We start from the raw sequence: 17,768 nt of genomic DNA, 5'->3' as shown, positions 1-17,768 counted from the left end.
GGGGGGGGGGAAGGGAAGGGAGGAGCCAGGCAGAGAACAGACGCTGGAAGGAGAAACCTGCATACCTTTGATCCTGTCCCTGGCCAAGGTGACACCCAGCACAGCCGCTCCCAGCTGGAGCACTCTGATACTCAGTTCTAAGACAAGGCTTTGCTTTCCTCATGTTGAGCAGGGAAGAAACCTTGTCTTGGAATCTAGTAAATGTGGTTGGTGTATTTTCATGTTATACTCTGTGTCCAAACAGTGTGCAGTGGTCTGATGTTTTTGTGCTGAAGACTAGACCAAAACCATTCAACATCATTTTATATATGTCCTACTCTCTTTATGACCCCTTTAAAAAGCTGACAGTAAGCAGACAAACTTTGTCATCTTAACTTTAAAAGCAGCCTGTATTTCCAATGACTGTTTCTTTTCCAAATTGCATTTGTCTGATTCTTCCATCTCAGGTAACTAGCTCTCCGGTGTGCATGGATATGAATGGAATGTCCGTCCCTACGGAGTTTTTGTCCAGACACAACTCTGATGGAATAATCACGTTTGTTGATCCAAGATGCATTAGTGTGATTGGCTACCAGCCTCAGGTCAGTTCATGTTTTTAAATCGAGAGGTGTGTTAGAACTAATTGATGAGATTCTGTTTGCAACTACAGTATGAAGTAACTTTCAGAAGATACAGCATTTTCATTCAGATGCAATAGTCTGTTGCACTGTTCCTCAATGTGCTGTTATTTGAAACTTCACCTTTTTCTCCATACTGTTCACACATCTTTACAATTAAGAGGTTGTTATTAAAAAGGATACCACTATACTCTTTTTGGCTCTTTTGTCTTCCTGCCCCCACTGCCCCCTTCTGAGCTAATCTGAATGTTTTCAAATTAAGATTTTCCTTCAAAAGCAGTATAATTTTTGCTTTTGAGTCACTGTTATTTTGTAGATTTTCAACATGTATAACAACTTATTGAATGATAAGCAGACTGGATTTCTGAAGCACGTTTTCCTTTAGGCTTATGCCTACTTCTTTGAATAAAGGTTAGGTTAGTATAATGCGTAAATGAGCTTCTAACTGTGACAACTCTCTTGCAGATAACAGCATTTTATCTTTTAATCCCAAAGAGAACTACAGTGTCCCTATCTAAATGACTATATTTCATAGGGAGACAACTTGTCCTTGCTTGCTCATTTTACTTTCCCTTTCGTACCAACTTCAGGTAGGTTTTACTGTAGGTTCTTCAAGCACAACCATATAATAACATGAACTAAAATGGATTAAGAGGGGATATCCATTCTCCTCAGTCCTGTTATTCTGACACCGTTCACAATCATTAAAATGCACATAAAATAACTTTATGCATTTCTTTGCCATAATGTAAATGCAGTGCAGGACACAACCCCTACTAATTCTTCTTCATGTTAATCATAGTTACTTACGTGATTGGAGGTCAGTAGTATAACTAAGAATTAGGGAGGTGGGGCACAAAAATAGCAGCTGCTACTGCTGCTGGCTGTCCCATGTGCTACTGCCGCCTACGGCACAGAGCTGCCCTGTTATACCTCTTCTGGAGGTAATGCAATTACTTGCATGAACTAAAGGCTTATAGGGTGAGTCTGTAGGTTTGTGTGTTTACAGTGTTCCATTGTGTTCTGTTAGGATCTTCTGGGGAAAGACATACTAGAATTCTGCCATCCGGAAGATCAAAGCCATTTGAGAGAGAGTTTCCAGCAGGTACTGGACTACAGATTTTCCATTTCTTTATTATAGTAGAATCTAGTATTAATTTCTCATTTTCAAGTGTTTGCTCTGAAATCCAGGAAAGATGGGGGCAATTCCTAGCAATTACAATTAAGCTACAGTACAAACAAACCTTCAGTTTGCTGAATTTTCAGAAAAGTCACTACATTTATTTTTTTCCCTTTGTTGTTATATGCTAAATAAATACTCAGTTCTCATTTAGGGTCATTTTGCTTCCAGGTATGCCAGCATGGAGCACTACATTCAATAGAAGCCACAGGTGCTTACGTTCCATGAATGTGGGTTGTTGAGTTGAAACTAGCTCCGTTTTCATGTTTGTAAAACCAGATATTTTAAAGAGAAAAGTACTAACCTAGCAAATCAAAAATATGTATGTGGGGGATGCACAGATACAGAGAGTGGAATGTTCAGACACACTCACCGTTGGCCGCGCTACATTTTCATTAAAGTCAGTGGAAACAAGTGGAGGCTGGTGCTGAGTGATTTTGGAAATTCCACCCGTCCTGTATTCCCTGGTATGAATTCTCTGCTGCTGTAAATTGGCATAAATTTAATGGAGCTGTGCCAGTTTATGCCAAGAGAGAATTTGATATCTGTACATCTTTGTAAGGTCCGTTAAAGAACTGAAATATAGAATTAAGTAGGGAAAAAAGTAAAAACAGTGAAAACATATGGAAGTGATTATCAGATTGGATTCAGTTTAGCAATGGGCCACAATTACCTCAGATATATTAAAAGAATTTAAGTCATTGTAAAACTTATTGTTTCAAATTAGACTGGGACTTACAGTAGGAATATTTTTGCCTAGCAGTCCTGTTGTTACCATTCTTCTTAGCTGACTTTCTTTCCATATTTAGCAGCATGGCATACTATATTTCTCCAGGTTTGAAGTCTAAATCATGTTCCCGTTTTTCTTTGTTGTTATGTCTTGTGTTGAATGTTGAGGTCTCTTTTAAGATGTAAAACATCTTACTTTATCCAGTAATAAAGCTGAGCACATGTATAGCCACTTACCAACTCAAAGCCACTGAAGTTCATGGGTAGAGTCCAGCTGATTTCATTGGGAGCTAGATGAGGCTGCAAAGGGCCCAGTGCTGCATCACAGATGCCAATGGAAACTTCGCCATGGATTCCTTGGAACACTTGTGTACTTTACATTTAGGCATGCATTTTAAGTGTTTTGCTGATTCAAGTCTTTAGGTACAGCAATTCAAAAAGCCCAAGGTTAAATCAGTTCAGTCTTTGCAGGTTAGTTTAAACTGCACGGATTAAATTGAAACAGAAGTGAACAGACTTTTACCTTTGATTCAGGAAATGTAGCCACATGCCTGCAGTGGCTCAGACCAGAAGCTGGGGGGCGTTAGAGCACGGCTCTCTGGCTGTGTGTTCACTTCCTCTTCCTGCTGGCCCTGAGGCCTCTGGGATTTGCATTCCACAATCACAGCAGCAGGACTCTGCAGGGTTGCTAATCACTTCCTCTTCCTGCTTCCAGGTGCCACTGAGATTTGTAGTTCATAGTCACAGCCAGTAGTAAGTTTGAGTGGGGGAAGGGGTGTTTAACCCCTTCCCTGGCCGCAGACCCCAGCTGGGGTTTGTCTGGGGGGGGCAGTCCCTCCCCCCACCCCCACTGCAGACTGAATCCCCCCCTGACCAGCCAGGCTTCACTGCTCCAGCTCTAGGGAGTAGAGGTGCAGGGCCAGCTCTTCTCTCTGGAGCAGACATGGAAAGCATGCTGTGATGCTGGGGGACTGTGATTTAACTTAAACCAGGAAGTGGTCTGGGACAGAAGTTTCATAAACTGGTTTGACCCAAGTCAGTTAAGTCTGATACTACATTCATCCAGGTTTATTTTAAACCAGTTTCAGACTTTTTGAAACTGGTTTATGTGCACTGAGCTTCTATTCTGTTACAAGTTTAAACCTGTTTCAGATCACTTAAACCGGTTTATGTATAACTTCTGTCCCTAGCCTAACTGACAGTTCAAGGTCACATGGAAAGCCAGTTAATGAGGCAGAAATTAAAGTGAGGCTTTTCAGGCTCCTGGTCCCATGTTCAATGCACTAAACCATTTTTTCTGTGTCTTTAGTCAGTAATTCCTCCTTTGTTTGTTTTTAATACAGTAGCAATGTGATCAAAGTGGCTACTTCAGTCAAAGAATAAGAGACTGAGCTAAACAATTTAGCCGAGCACTAGACAGTTTGTATTTCCAAAGAATATTGAAAAGAGAAATTAGAACATGAGCCTTTTCAGTCGTTTTGTTGCCCTGTTTGTGTTCACTGTTTTACATCAGTTCAGGTTTTTCCCACCAAACACACCCCTGCTTCATGTATTGTTTTAAAGCCAATGTTTGCTTAATTTGGTTTTCAGTGCATTAGATCACTACAGTTTGTTTTGTAATGGGTACTTTGGCCTTAAATTTTTTTTATTAAAATGGTAACTGTTATTTCCAGTGACCTTTTCTTTTTAGCCCCCTGAAAAGTTGACATTTTAAAATTGCTGACTCTGTCAGAATCAGGTTGGTGTATAACAGAGGGAGGGATTTGCCGCTGTTGGTTGATTGCCAGGATCCATCTCAGAGTCTTTACTTCCTTGAGAAGATAAATTCATTCATCGGGGTGGGAAAATCAAGCCAGAACGACATGTTCTCAAGGCCAAGAACAACAAATAGGGTTCAATATCAAAGGTTCCAGAAGACAGCTATCTAATATCCACTAGGATACTGTTCAGATGGACACTGACAAAAGTTCTGTATTCTTTACACGGGGTGTGGTGGCAAAGAAATGTTGATAAAAGGATATGGTTTATGGAGCTGAAACAAAAGCGTTTATTTTACATGAAACATTTACTCTTGCTGTCCTGATGAAAGCTACCAGGTGCTAACTCAAGCTTTTTGTGTTTTCTTCATATGGTATCTTTGTAACCATGCTGGTCAATTTGTGATATTACACTTAAAACAAATTGGGTTAGAGCCATTCACAAACCCAGCTGCATACGGCAAGCACCAAGTTTTTGCTAGAATGACTCCTTTCAGAAAAGTCTGACTGCAGACGGCTAATAAAAACAAGTCCTAATGGATCAATCGGATGCTGTACTTATGTGCATAAAATCTCCTCTTTTACTCCCAAAGTAATTTGCTGACCTAATCCAGTGGAAAGCTATAGGGGAAAAAGTGCATGCAGCCAGTTGTTTTCAGCTGAATGACTTGACCAGACTTCTAGCCATAAAACTTTTCATCTGAATCAGATCCAGATCATCAGATAATGGCAAGATCAATGTGAACACCGTATGGCAGCAAGAGAAAAGGTTCCTTGAAGCTTATTTGTTGTTTATTTCTGTTTTAAAGTCAGCTGCACATTTCACATTGCAAGGTGGGTCCCAGCCACAATGCTTGGTTTCAGAACTAACCTTTTCCAGAGGTCTTAAGAGTTTGTGATCTGATTGCTCATTTGGGCATAATATATTGTCCTGTCATCTTCTTTATCATCAAGATTTCATTTTTATTCACTGCAGAACCCAGTCCCACTCTTACGCTACATTCTTCCTTTAGATACTGACACACAAGTCTCACTGACTTCAGTTAAACTTGTGCCACCAAGGACAGGATTTTGGCCTTGTATTATCAAACATTCCTGTTGTAGTATAGTTATAAACATCCCAAACAGGTGACTGTCAGCTAGAAGTTCTCTCTTGTGTACTCATTGTGACTTTGCATCCCTAAATATAGAGCTTAGTGCTACGATCATTTCTTCAATGACTCTCTGAATTTCTACAGTAATGAAAAATTCGTCTGCAAATCAGGGGTAGACCAGGTACTGTCCAGCTATTTGCCAAGTTTTTACCTTCCCTCTTCACTGTTTTATTTCTCCTTGTTGCTTACTTGCTTCATATTTTCACCACTTCCATTAACATTTTCCTTTGTCTATTTTTTTTCCTAGTTTGTGCTTTCGTGCTGAAGGATTTTCTTGATAAAAGCTAGCAGTGTTCTTCCAGATCTCTTCTCCCATCTTTGTATTAACTTGTACAGGTTTAAACAGAGCTTTGTTTCCTTGTCCAAATTATTTGTTTCTTCCCCCCGACCCTCACAGCCATTGTCTCGCCTCATTTGAGGAGTGATCTTTTTATTTTTTATGTTATCATCGTTGTCATGGCCAACACTTTCCTTTCTGTGTTTGTTCATGATATCAGTGTTTAGGTTCTCCCTCTTGGGATTCCTTCAGAGATCCAGACTGAATTTTGGAGGTTTTGTAAATTTTATGAGACTTAAACAACACAACTGTGCATGCTCAGTACCATTCATTTGTGAAAATAATGCTACAATGAGAGCCTCGCTGCCTTCAGGCAGGAAGAAAAGAATAAGAACACAGGCAAGGAAAGAGTAATGTTTTAAAGCATTTCCCATCACTAGTTAAGAGCAACTGAAAGAAAGTGAATACAGGAACAGGTCCTTACTTTGAAGTACAGAGCCAGATCCTCAGCTCAAAACAAGCAAAAGATAGGGGCCTAAAATGCCCTAAAGTTCACTCAACTTGGTATGCGGCCCTGCTTAAAAACCGACAATGAGTTCCAGTGACCATTTGTCAGAAAGTCCCCAAAGTGCATTCTTTCCTCGGCTCAATGTTTTATATCTGGATCCACCTTACACATGGAGAGGAGCATGGTCACTTTTTGAGAGAGAAAATATCTTTTTGAAGAACCTTGCCTTTGTGTGGTAAGGTTCAAGATGAGGAAGAAAGATTGTATGGTCAGGGTTGACCTACAGACGAGTCTTGTTTCTTGTGCCCCAACATGTGAAGGATATCAACAGGACAAAGAACCTTCCAACCCAGAAAATGAGCTGATTTGTCTTGACTATACAGACTTCAAAGCACATAGCTGTAATGAACAGTTACTTGAGAAGCTGCTGCCCCTCAGAAACATCTAAGGAGAATGATATAACACATGAAGGAGTTTAATCGGGAAGAAATGGAGGGGAGAGCATTTAAAGGACTGGCATGTCTATAAATGTATTGAGACGGAGGTCCTGGAGAATCAGGAGTTTTGACTTACTTCCTCTGACAATATTCAGGCATAACAGTGAAAAGATGTCTCACTTTGTGACAAACAGCCAGTAAGGGTGTGTGAAGTGGGCCCTATACAATTCAGATCCGGATTTGGCCCAAATCAGGGACAGTAATTCAATTCGTTGATTCGGATCACTGTCCCTGATTCGATTCATCCGAATCCAAATCTGAAGATTCAATGCTGATTCAGAGAATCGGCGATTCAGACATAGACACAGCTTTAAATGTTTTGTCTACATACCTCAAGGTACCAGCACAGCTTGTGAATGCTGTGATGCTGGGGTGGATGGAGCGTCCCACAGGAGCGTGGGGGAGGGGGGCCCTCCACATGCTCGTCAGTGGCCATGGGGGGACCCCAGGTGCACCCCCCAAGACCCAGGAGGCACCAGTTGCCAAGCTGGGAGGAGGGGGGCATGAAGGGCCCCCTCCTCCCCTGTGCACTCTCCAGCAAACCCAGAAGTGGACCAGAAGTGCTTAAGTGCTTCTGGTCCACTTCTGGGTCTGCTGCCGTGCGCGCTGGGGACCCCCCACGCTTCTGTGGGACATTCCATGCGCCCCAACATCACAGCATTCACGAGCCACCTGCTACCTCAAGGTACGTAGCAAAAACATTTAAAGCTGTCTATCCAAATCTTTCTGATTCAATTCGGAGAGATTAAAGGGTCCTCTGAATTGATTCAGCTTTGGAGATTCGGACACTGAATCGAGCCGAATCTCTGCCAAATTGAATCGGGGACCGAAGCTTCACACAGCCCTGATAACCAGGTCTATTTTGTAAGAGTCCAAAGACTTCAGGAGCTTTCTTCTGCTATTAAATTGTTTGGTGCATCACAAATACGATCTGTAGCTAAGGCTGACAGACGTTAAATTAAAAGTTCAATGGAATCTGGTGCATGATCCCAATGATGGTGCTTCCTGCCATACCACGTGTGCATGGCATTAGGGGTAATTGTGTGTTCAAGCATCAGATCCCATTGCACCATGTTGCTGGTTCAGGGGGAGCCCAAGGTCGTGATCGGAGGCTCCCCCTGCACTGGCAAGTAGCAAGCTTGGCTCCAGTGTGCTCCCCTGACTGGGAGCCCTCCAGCTGATTGGTAGGAACCTACTTAAATTGTGGCAAGCACGCAGAGCTGATTTTTGCAGGCATTCCACAGCAGCCCTGCCCCTCGACACTGACTGGTGGAGAGGCCCTGAAAGGGCAAGAAGGGATGAGCGGGCAGCTGCCATAGCATCTTTGCCCTTCATGCCAGCCAGTGCCTTCCCCTTCTAGTAGCGAGGACTACTATTTTGGGTTTTTGGACTACTTTATTGGGTTTTTTGGTAATTTTGTGGATTTTGCAGACAGTCCTAGATTTTGTGGTTTCCACAAAATTCACAAAACCACAAATTAAGTAAGTCCCTAGTGATTGGGGCCTGCAGTAGGGAGAGCTCAGGGGAGCCTTTGGCTGAGTGCCCTGATCAGCGGATGGGTGTTCCCAGCTGTGGGAGTTCATCAGAGCCAATGGCTCTACCCCCTGGCTGGAAACCCCCAGCTAACCAGTGCTCTCAGCCTCTGGAGCCTTGAAGGGGTCTGGTGTGCTCTGAAGGCTGGGAGCACTGACCATATGTTCAATTAAAGGTGTGATAGGAACCAACAGCACATATTTTGTATGATAACTTTGTGGCTTATTCCTTGTTTTATCATGGCAGTAATTGAATGAATGTGTGGCCAGGTCACTACTTAAGATGTGATTAACCAGTTAATCATATCTTAAATCCAAGGTCTGTCAGGGACCTAAGAATCCAAATGAAGAAGCAAATAACGGGACACCCTAATACAATGATCTTTTATCTTGTGGACATTTGTTTCTGCATGCTGTACAGGGTTTCCTTGTGATTTATTTGAAAATATTTGTACTTGGAAAAGATGGTGCAATTTGATTCCTATCAAAACATGTTAATGTGTTACATGTTAAACCAGGGTTTTAATCCCTTGATGCTGGACTGAAAGCGAAATCCTTGAGTGCATACTGTACTGGCATTCAAATTGGAAGCAGATATAATTTAATACTGGTTTACTCCTGAAGGAGCTAACTGCAAACAGAGAGTGGCTTTGGGTGGTTGTGCTTATTCCTCTTCTGTCTTTGTTTTTGTACAATCTCACCTCATTGTGGTGCTTGCTTGTATGTCAGATAATAGTCTGTTGTCAGTAACCTTTACAAATACTTTTACAGGTGGTGAAACTGAAAGGCCAAGTCCTATCTGTGATGTATCGTTTTCGTACCAAAAATCGGGAATGGATGTTGATCAGGACCAGCAGCTTCACTTTTCAGAATCCTTATTCTGATGAGATTGAATACATAATTTGCACCAACACTAATGTTAAGTATGTGTTTTTTGTGGATCTCATATACTCTTTCTTTAGAACATCTAATCTAGTCACATTATATACTGTTATAAACCAGGTAAAAACTCAAGTGCAGATTCTCATGATGACCTGTTTCCAGTTTAATTGATCTGTACTGGTATAAACTGTAATAGGATGTGTTACTAGAGTTTACAAGTAGATGTTTCTGTTTAATTCTGTAACCTACAATGTGTCTGTAACTAATGTCTAGGTGAGTCAAAGATAATCAGCTATAATTTATTTAACCAGAAAAGCCCAACAAGCCTGATCCACTTCATTCTAATCTGGCAGCCAGGCCTCCAACAGCAGAACATCTGCCCTGAACAGAATAACATAGGCAGTGAGTAACAAGCTTCAGTGACTTTTGCCTCTTGAAAGCTAGTCTGAAATCAATTTAGGTATGTAGAGATTCTGGAGAAGGCCTCACTATTCATAAGCACAAAGAGAAAGCTGGGGAACCATTTCCAAAGAGTGGCATGCTCTCAAGTCGGTGTCTAGCCTCTTGTGTCTTGTCATTCCATCCCAGTTGTAGTTTGTCCTCATTTTCTTGAGTCATGCCTACCATTTTTGAGTCAGTGAGACCTTTCAAGTGGAGCCTGAATAGATTGGGATGGGAGCATATTGGCTCCTAACACTGAACATTGCATTGGCTATGAGTCAGCTTGGCTCCCTTTGAATCTGGGGTGAGAAGAGAATCAGAATCTTACCTTAGGATGGGGACTGAGCATATGCAGTGACTTGTCGGTCAGAAAGCCATGTGTTCAAGTTACTGCCTGTCTTAAATTATGCTGTGCAAAATTTATTAACTATGTCGCTAAGTGGGTGTCTAATCCGAAAGTTGGTATCTGGGAACTGCTTGCAAAGGAAAAGCATCCCTAAGAATCCAGCAATGCCTCAATCAGTGCATAACTTCATGAAGCTGCTGACACTCTCTAAGCCAGCAGCTGTTGAAGCAAATCTAGGAAGGCTAAAACCATTATTTTATAGGGAATTTTATATGTGTTTCTTCACTCGTGGCTTTTATTGTAAGGTAAGCTTAATCTTTTATGTGCTTCTGCACTGAGCTGTGGTTTTTACCAAGTGTTAACCCAAAGGAAAATGCTAGATTCAAAGCATAGAGCTGTTAGGGTGGAGAATGGAATGCTGAACAAGCACTTAACTAATATAGATGTTCTCTGAGAGGTTCAGTAGCGCAACAAAGTCTCCCGTGGCTTTGGAGTTTGTATATTATAAACACGTGCTATATTCTTTCCTCTGATATGAGAAGTACATACTGTATTCTTTTCTCCGAGATCCCCATTTTCTATATTGTTCGCTTATAAAAGTTGTCCAAGCCTACTTCACAGTGAAACTATAGAGGCCAAATTTCTAGTCTTACTCTCAATATCCTCATTTTTGCATATCCTAACCATTATTCCTGAAGAAGTGGATGTGGTTTTTATTTAGCACAAATCCGTCCTGGATATAGCAGTCAGAGAGCCAGCTATCCTCCAGTCTGACTAGCACATATGAGTATATTTGTGTGTGCAAAGAGAATGCATTTCCACATGTCTGTTCCTAATCATTAACATATGTAAGAACAGGCATCCAGCATTATAGGCAGCTGCTAGAAACTGGATCCTGACTGCTCTAACTAAGCTTTTATTCCAGAAGTCTAAAGGTGTAAGAGTTTGACCTCTGGAATACCTAGTTTTTACTGCTGTGAAAGGACTTCTCTAGACTGCACATATTAGCATCCTAGTATCTACTGGGGTGAATAAGATTGTGCCAGTTTCTGGATCTTGTCATATCTATCATTAGTAAGTTTTGAAAACAAACCAGAGATGTTGCCCTAATTTGGAAATTGGCTGCTGTTCGTTCAGCAGAGGATGTTTCCTTTTTATCTTTTATGCAAGATGATATCGCTAAATATGTTTTGCCTTCCCTACTTCTATGGAGACACATGAGACGATATAAATCTGCTTGTTAAAGCTTAAAACTTTAAGTACTATATTAGGAGGAACAGCACATATTTATCCATGTCTTGTTCAGATTATATCCTCCATTCCCTCCCTCCTCCCAAATAGATGCACACAATGGTATTTTTACCATAATGTCTCACTAGGTCTTGTTATGCTCAGTCTGTTTCTTTATTACTCAAGGCACATACTGAATTAAGATTTTCTGGATATTTTAGCACATGGTGTGAATTGTTTTAGTTCTAATGACTTCTACCCTCTAATTACTTACATACACGTGACACTCAACATCTTAAGGACCACATTTTCAGAATTAACTCCAGTTCACATGCTGCATTTTGCATGACTGATGGATGTGATGCAGTGATTTTGCACTTACTTTGCATATGCAGACAGTAATCTGTACATAGATATTGGCCTGAACAACCTGTTTGACCTAAAGACAAAATAGGTACAATATTCTCTATAATAGCTATAAACAGTTGTGCATGAGAAATCAGTTTGATTTGTTTATAAATTTGATAATCACTAGGGCTGTGCAAAGCTTTGGTCGTTGATTCGATTTGGCGGCCAAATCTGACTAGAATCAGGAGACCCTTTAATCTCTCCAAATTGAATTGGAACCCTCTGATTCGATTCAGAGAGATTTGATGATTCAGACATAGACACAGCTTTAAATGTTTTTACTACATACCTCAAGGTACCAGTGAGGCTCATGAGTGCTGCAATGCTGGGATGGATGGAGCACCCCACAGAGTGTGTGGGGTCCCCAGCATGCTCAGCAACGGACTCAGAAGTGGACCAGAAGAACTTCCAGTCCACTTCTGGGTCCACCACAGAGTGCATGGGGGACCCGCCCCCTGGCTCAGTGCACCCTGGGTCTGAGGGAGCACCTGGGGTCCCCCTCAGGCCAATTGCCAAGCTGGGGAGGGCCCCAGCTTGGCAATTGGCCCCACCATGCCCCAGCACACCCGGGGAGTGTGCTGGGGCATGGTGGGGCCCCCCAGCACACTCCCCGGCAGACCTGGAAGTAGACCAGAACTACTTCCAGTCCACTTCCAGGTCCACTGCCAAGCATGTGGGGGGCCCCTTGTGCTCCTGTGGGACGCTCCATCTGCCCCACCATCGCAGCATTCATGAGCCGTGCCTGCTACCTCAAGGTATGTAGAAAAAACATTTAAAGCCATGTCTATAGCTGAATCGTTGATTCTCTGAATCGGCATCGAATCTTCAGATTCGGATTTGGCCAGATCGAATCACTGTCCCCAATTTGAGCTGAATCCGAATCGAATACAGCCCATTTCACACATCCCTAATAATCACCCTAGAATCAAGATGTGGGGTGGGAAAAAATTGCCCTAAATTTTTTTGATAAGGCTCCAAGAAAATGTAAATTCCATTCTGTTCCAAATGTATACATTATTTTCTTTTAAGATTCATTGGTGCTTGTGTATTATGGCCTGTTTATAGAAAACTTTCATTTTTATATTTGTCCCTAAATTCTGTTTAAGTTTTCCAAGAGGACTGCAGAGGGCAGTGATGATCATAGTTGGGTTCCCCCCTCCTACCCTCCTCCTTTTGGGCCCTGTAACAGATGACTTTGCAACCTTGATTTCTATATAGAAGAATAATTAAACATTAGGTTCAAATGGTCACTTGGTTTCTTGCTTAAAAGTTTGCTGAGTTTCTTTTGGACATAATCATCCAAAAGAAACTTCCTGGAAAAAGGAAGCATTTAATGTTTAGCATTTGTGCTATGTTCTTCTGAAAAGGAGAGCCCTATATTAGACTTTCCCTCACCACATCTTCCTGTTTTTTTAATACTTTGATTTCCTGAGAAAAAAATTGTGAGTGATATTTAATGTACAGAGACTATTTTGCATTTGAATGACTCCCACCTCGCCTGGACTGAGTGAACAAGTTCTGAAATGCTGTGTGTATTTAGAGCAGAAATGGCTTGTTTTCTGACCGTTGCAGATGTTAATATTTTCATTTTTGTATTCCCAGTTGATGTGTATTTCTTTGTACATATGAACAAATTCTAGACTCGTGCAACAAGATACTTTGATGAAACATTGCCTTCCTCTGAATGATCCATATAGGTCACAACCGGGAACAGAAAGCTGTGTGAATCACTGGGTGCTTCAGATTCATGTGTAACAGAGCTAGTGAGATTTCAGGTCCATAATACAGATAGTAAAACTTTAATTTCTCATCTTTCTGCCACATGTGGGCTTTTTGATGAGGTTGTAGTAGGATCTTTATCCTTAAGTCATAATAACTTTAGTAAGGAAACAACAAACTTGCATAAAAAGAGACAGATTTTATAGTGACTTGCAAAGTGGAATTTCTTAAAAACACCATTATGCTCTGCTGCTGCTTTTCCTATTAGTCCCTCTTTATTCAAAGTAGTAAGAGGAAGTTTGTGCCACTATTGTAAATGAAACAGACTGGGGAGGATAGCTTGTGTACAAAGTCTGTTCCCCTTCACTGAGAAAATTGCCCACTCTAGAAATTCATATTCTTCTTGACCTCTCTGAAGGTAGGACAACAATCTGGTAAGTCTAGCATTTATACAAAGAACATACTCACCTAAAAATATCTCCATTTTGAAAGGGAAATTTTGTATAAAGCCTTCTTTGCTAGCATTTACTTCAACAACTCAATATTAGTTATCCGATCCTTTAGATTCATCGAGCACCTGTGTCAAGTCAGAGGATTTCCTAGTTTCATACACCATCTGATAGTGAGCCTGGAATTCCAGCAGTTACGCAGAACTCTCTATTGACCCAGACAATATACCACTTGCTATGTTGGCTAGCATCTATTAGCCAGAAAGTCTCTTTCTTACTGCTTTCTCTAAGCCATGAATCTAAAATGAAAACCTAGGTGGTGTTGACTTTCACTTGCAAAGCAACACAAGATGATTGGGTTTTGCTGAAACCACCCTGGCTGCTCCAGTCCTTACATAACTGATTTGGAAATCTAATGAACAAAGGGATCCGTATGTCTAATGATTAGAGGCCTGCCTAAATTGCGGGGGGACTTACCAGTTTTTGTGGGTTGATGTGGCGTAAAGTTCTAATTCTGCAGTCAGCGCTGATTGACGGAGAGACCTTGGGAGGGAATGGGATCAAGGTGTGGCTGCCATCTTGATTGCTGGCTGACTTTTTGTGTGGCCCCGCCCCTCGGCACTGATTGGCAGAGAAGCCCTGGCAGGCGAGGAGGACCAGGAGGCAGTTGCTATCTTGTCTGCTGCCCTTGGTACCACCCTGCCAGCTGGCACTGTCCCCTCCTGGCAGAAAGGACCTGTGGCTTCCCAGTCTATCATTTTATTTTTATTAATGCTTTTGTTGTTGTTGATTTCACAGATGGTCCCAGATTTCGCGGTGTCCGTGAAATCCACGAAACCACAAATTAAGTAGGTCCTTTAGGTCCTTAGTAATGCTTATTCATTCAAAAGGGCAGACTGTTATGGAATATCGAGACTAAAGTCAGTAGCAAGATTCTTAGTGCAGCTTCACTCAGAAACATTATACCTTTTCTGTAAGGTTTAAAATATCTTTTTGCAATATTAGTAAATTTTAATCTGAATCATGTGTAGCCTTGTTGACGTAAAATCCAGTGCAGTGAAGATGTACTCAAATATTTGTTTTTTCTGGTAAACTGGATTTGCAGTTAGCCTTGTGGGCTCATTGATATTTGTGTTGTAGCTTAACAAGTCTTACTGATGAGCATTTTCAAATAGAGAAGGGTGGAAAAGTGTTAGAAAAGTGCCTGCAAAATAAATGGAATTAATTAAGTATGCTGTTTTGTTTGGCTTATTTGTATATCTGTGGGTGAATCAAGAAAACATACTTTATGCATAATAAAAGAGACCTAAAGTACTGTTTATTGATACACGCACTAGATAGTTCATAGTAAAAACAATTGAAACTGATGTAATTAGCTTTTGAATTAACAATAAATTTATAATGGGCCTTTATGGTTCAAAGAATGGTGTTTGGAAAAACTTCCTCATAGATTTTCTGTAATTAAATTACCTCCTGGAGTTTTACTGGAAAACCGTGTGTGTTCTGCTTTCTTAATAATAAATCTTTCTACGGACAGAATTAATTTTTAGAAATCCCCCTTCTGTTTGATAAAATAACAAGGGAAACTCATCGTCCTCTGATAACCTGAGAGCTAGCTTTTCTTTTCGCAAAATATGATACAAAAAGTTGTCTGTTATATTTTTCTAGACATTAAAGCCAAAAGAAACATTTAGAGTATTTGTGTGTCAGGCCAGAACATTTCTCCCCTGTAACTTGCAATTTGACTAACGTATCTTCCAAAAAGTACCATCTGGTTTGAAGGAGTCCGCTGTGGTTCAGTGGTAGAATCCTTGTCTATATCACATAGGAAACCTGGATTCGATTCCCAGATACTTGTACAGCTACAGCCGTGGACTCAGTCTGGTCTTTGGATTCTGTCTCAGTGGCCTAAAGGGAGGATGGGCAGTTGGGGCAGCCTCCACTCCTCCAAAAATTCCTGCCCAGGCATATGCATCGAAGGTCTGGGTGGCCCTCATGCATACACCACCATCTGGTTTGAAGACTGCAAGGGACAGGATCCCACCATTCCCTTTCGCTCTCCTTGTGAAAGATATGCACGTAATTTCTCATTTAAATTTGTCTGGCAGTATGTCTGCAATCATTTGAAATATGAGTGGCTTTCATTCTCACTAGTGATGGGCAAGCTTTAAAGTATGCTTCTAAATAGGGTCTGAAACTGTCACCACCCACAAAGCAACTGACCTTTGAGCTTCACATCCTTAGCATCTGGAAACACCTTTCCTTCTACTGACGCATCTCCAGCTGTAGTATCTTCTTGAGAGAAGGGTCTAATAGCTTGCAATTCCTATCACTTGGGTCAACTAGCCCTTCAGGAGAATGCAACAGCCTGAAGCAATGGGTGTTACATACAGGAATTTTATTTTCCTGTCAGTCTGATTCTGTCCTAATTTTAATTCCCAGGTTATAGCTTTGGCTTTGGTTTTCCTGTCAATATGTCCCTAGTAGCAGGGTACAGGACACAATAAGTTTTAGACCACAGTGTAAGGGTCACAGGTCTCTGAGCCTCTAGGCCATAAATAATCTAACCAGTTGTGACCAAGAGACAGGAAGTAATCAATACAAAACCATTGCAATCAAATTTTATCCTCCTCACTTCTCTTCAGCTATCGGAGGCAAGAAATTCAGATAAAAGATGGTATTCTGTAGAAACAGCATTAAGTTGTAGCCTGAAGTGTTTCTTGATTGTCACATAGTTCTATCCTGCTTTTTAAGAGGATAAAGTTTCAAACTCATAATGCCCTGAGATGACTCTAGGCCCTTGCCTTAAACCAAACCCATATAGGTTTGGGGCAAGTATTTCTCTGTCTCCAGAGCCATTATTGGAGATGTCTTCTGCCATGTAGCAGTCAACATTTTCCATATTTTTTTGTATATCTCACACCCCCAAATAAGATGCACATCTCTTTTTGGGCAGTCATAATAAAGAAAAAAGAGATTTTGACTGCATAGAGTTATTATGACTGCATAGAGCAGGGACAGAGCTGAATCTTCAGCTCATTCACCTTCCCTTTCTTGTTAACCAAAAGTTGAAACCCTAGCTGCTGCTAAAGACTGGTCTCCAGGAGTGGACTTTGAAAAGAGCTAAAGAGTCTCCGGGACTATGTAATAGGAGGGGAGAGACCAGGAGCAGCAAGTAGGATGCAAAATTGCCGAAAGAAAGGTTAGCATGATTAGTGGAACACCAAGACCATTAAAAGGGAAAGACAATTGTCAACACCTTTGGAGTGAAGAACAGTGAACCATAAAGTCCATTGACTCCCTCTCCTGCCTGAATGGAAATGCCAGTGCTGCTGCTTGGTGGAGCAAGAATCAAAGCAGAGTGTTTCTGTTCCAGGTGGAGAATCATCTTCCCCACTTAAGATGCGCACCCCAACTGGGGGTGGAAGGGAGAGGGGCAGCAGGGTGCTGATTTTTTGGACAAAGTGTATATGGTATGTAAGTAAATACGACATGTACATCAGTAGTATGTACAGAAGTCAGGAGAGTTGTTGGGACCGTACAACAGTTTAACAACACTAAACTCTACCTCCTTTATGTTAAATGGGAACAGACCTGTTTCCCAGTCTTCTCAGTAGTTACCCAAAGATCACTGTTTGGAGAAAGATCAGTTAATTTAAAGCTATTCCACTCCCCCATTCTCAAGGGCATCTGTCCAGATTTTTTATGTTAACTTGCTGCTCCTTCTGGACCTTCCATATTAGTGGATGTGCAAGTAGCCACCATTTCAAAAAGTGCACATTTCTTTCCACCTGGAGTGGATAGCTAAAATATTAAATGATGTTCCTAGTGGATACAGACACAGAACTGACCACAGTGATCTGTGCATTGGGGTCCCACAGGGATCTCTGGTAGCCCCAACTAGTACAAAGGCTCCAGCTGGTACAAACATTGGCATTGCATCTTCAGTAGCACAGGTTAGCATGAACATACCTTTCGTGTACTTTACTCTGGCTCCACAGAGTATATTTAAAAAAAAAAAAAAAAAAGTCCTGTTCAAGTT

At 41.4% G+C, this 17,768-nt stretch overlaps 1 protein-coding gene across 3 annotated transcripts in view; it reads left to right on the top strand.

The window, feature by feature from the left end:
- The window catches only part of ARNT2 (aryl hydrocarbon receptor nuclear translocator 2), a 116,107-nt gene that overhangs the window by 73,278 nt on the left and 25,061 nt on the right, over positions 1–17,768 (top strand). For all 3 annotated transcript variants that reach the window (XM_025215244.1, XM_025215245.1, XM_006033445.3), the window contains 3 exons: positions 447–581; positions 1,648–1,722; positions 9,023–9,174. In XM_025215244.1, coding sequence (XP_025071029.1) covers positions 447–581; positions 1,648–1,722; positions 9,023–9,174 — 362 coding nt within the window. The remainder of the gene's footprint in view (positions 1–446; positions 582–1,647; positions 1,723–9,022; positions 9,175–17,768) is intronic.

This window comes from Alligator sinensis, unplaced genomic scaffold (assembly GCF_000455745.1).
Source record: "Alligator sinensis unplaced genomic scaffold, ASM45574v1 scaffold1318_3, whole genome shotgun sequence".
Lineage (NCBI taxonomy): Eukaryota > Metazoa > Chordata > Crocodylia > Alligatoridae > Alligator > Alligator sinensis.
Note: the sequence above shows the minus strand (reverse complement) of the source record. Positions and strands in the feature narration are given on the sequence as shown.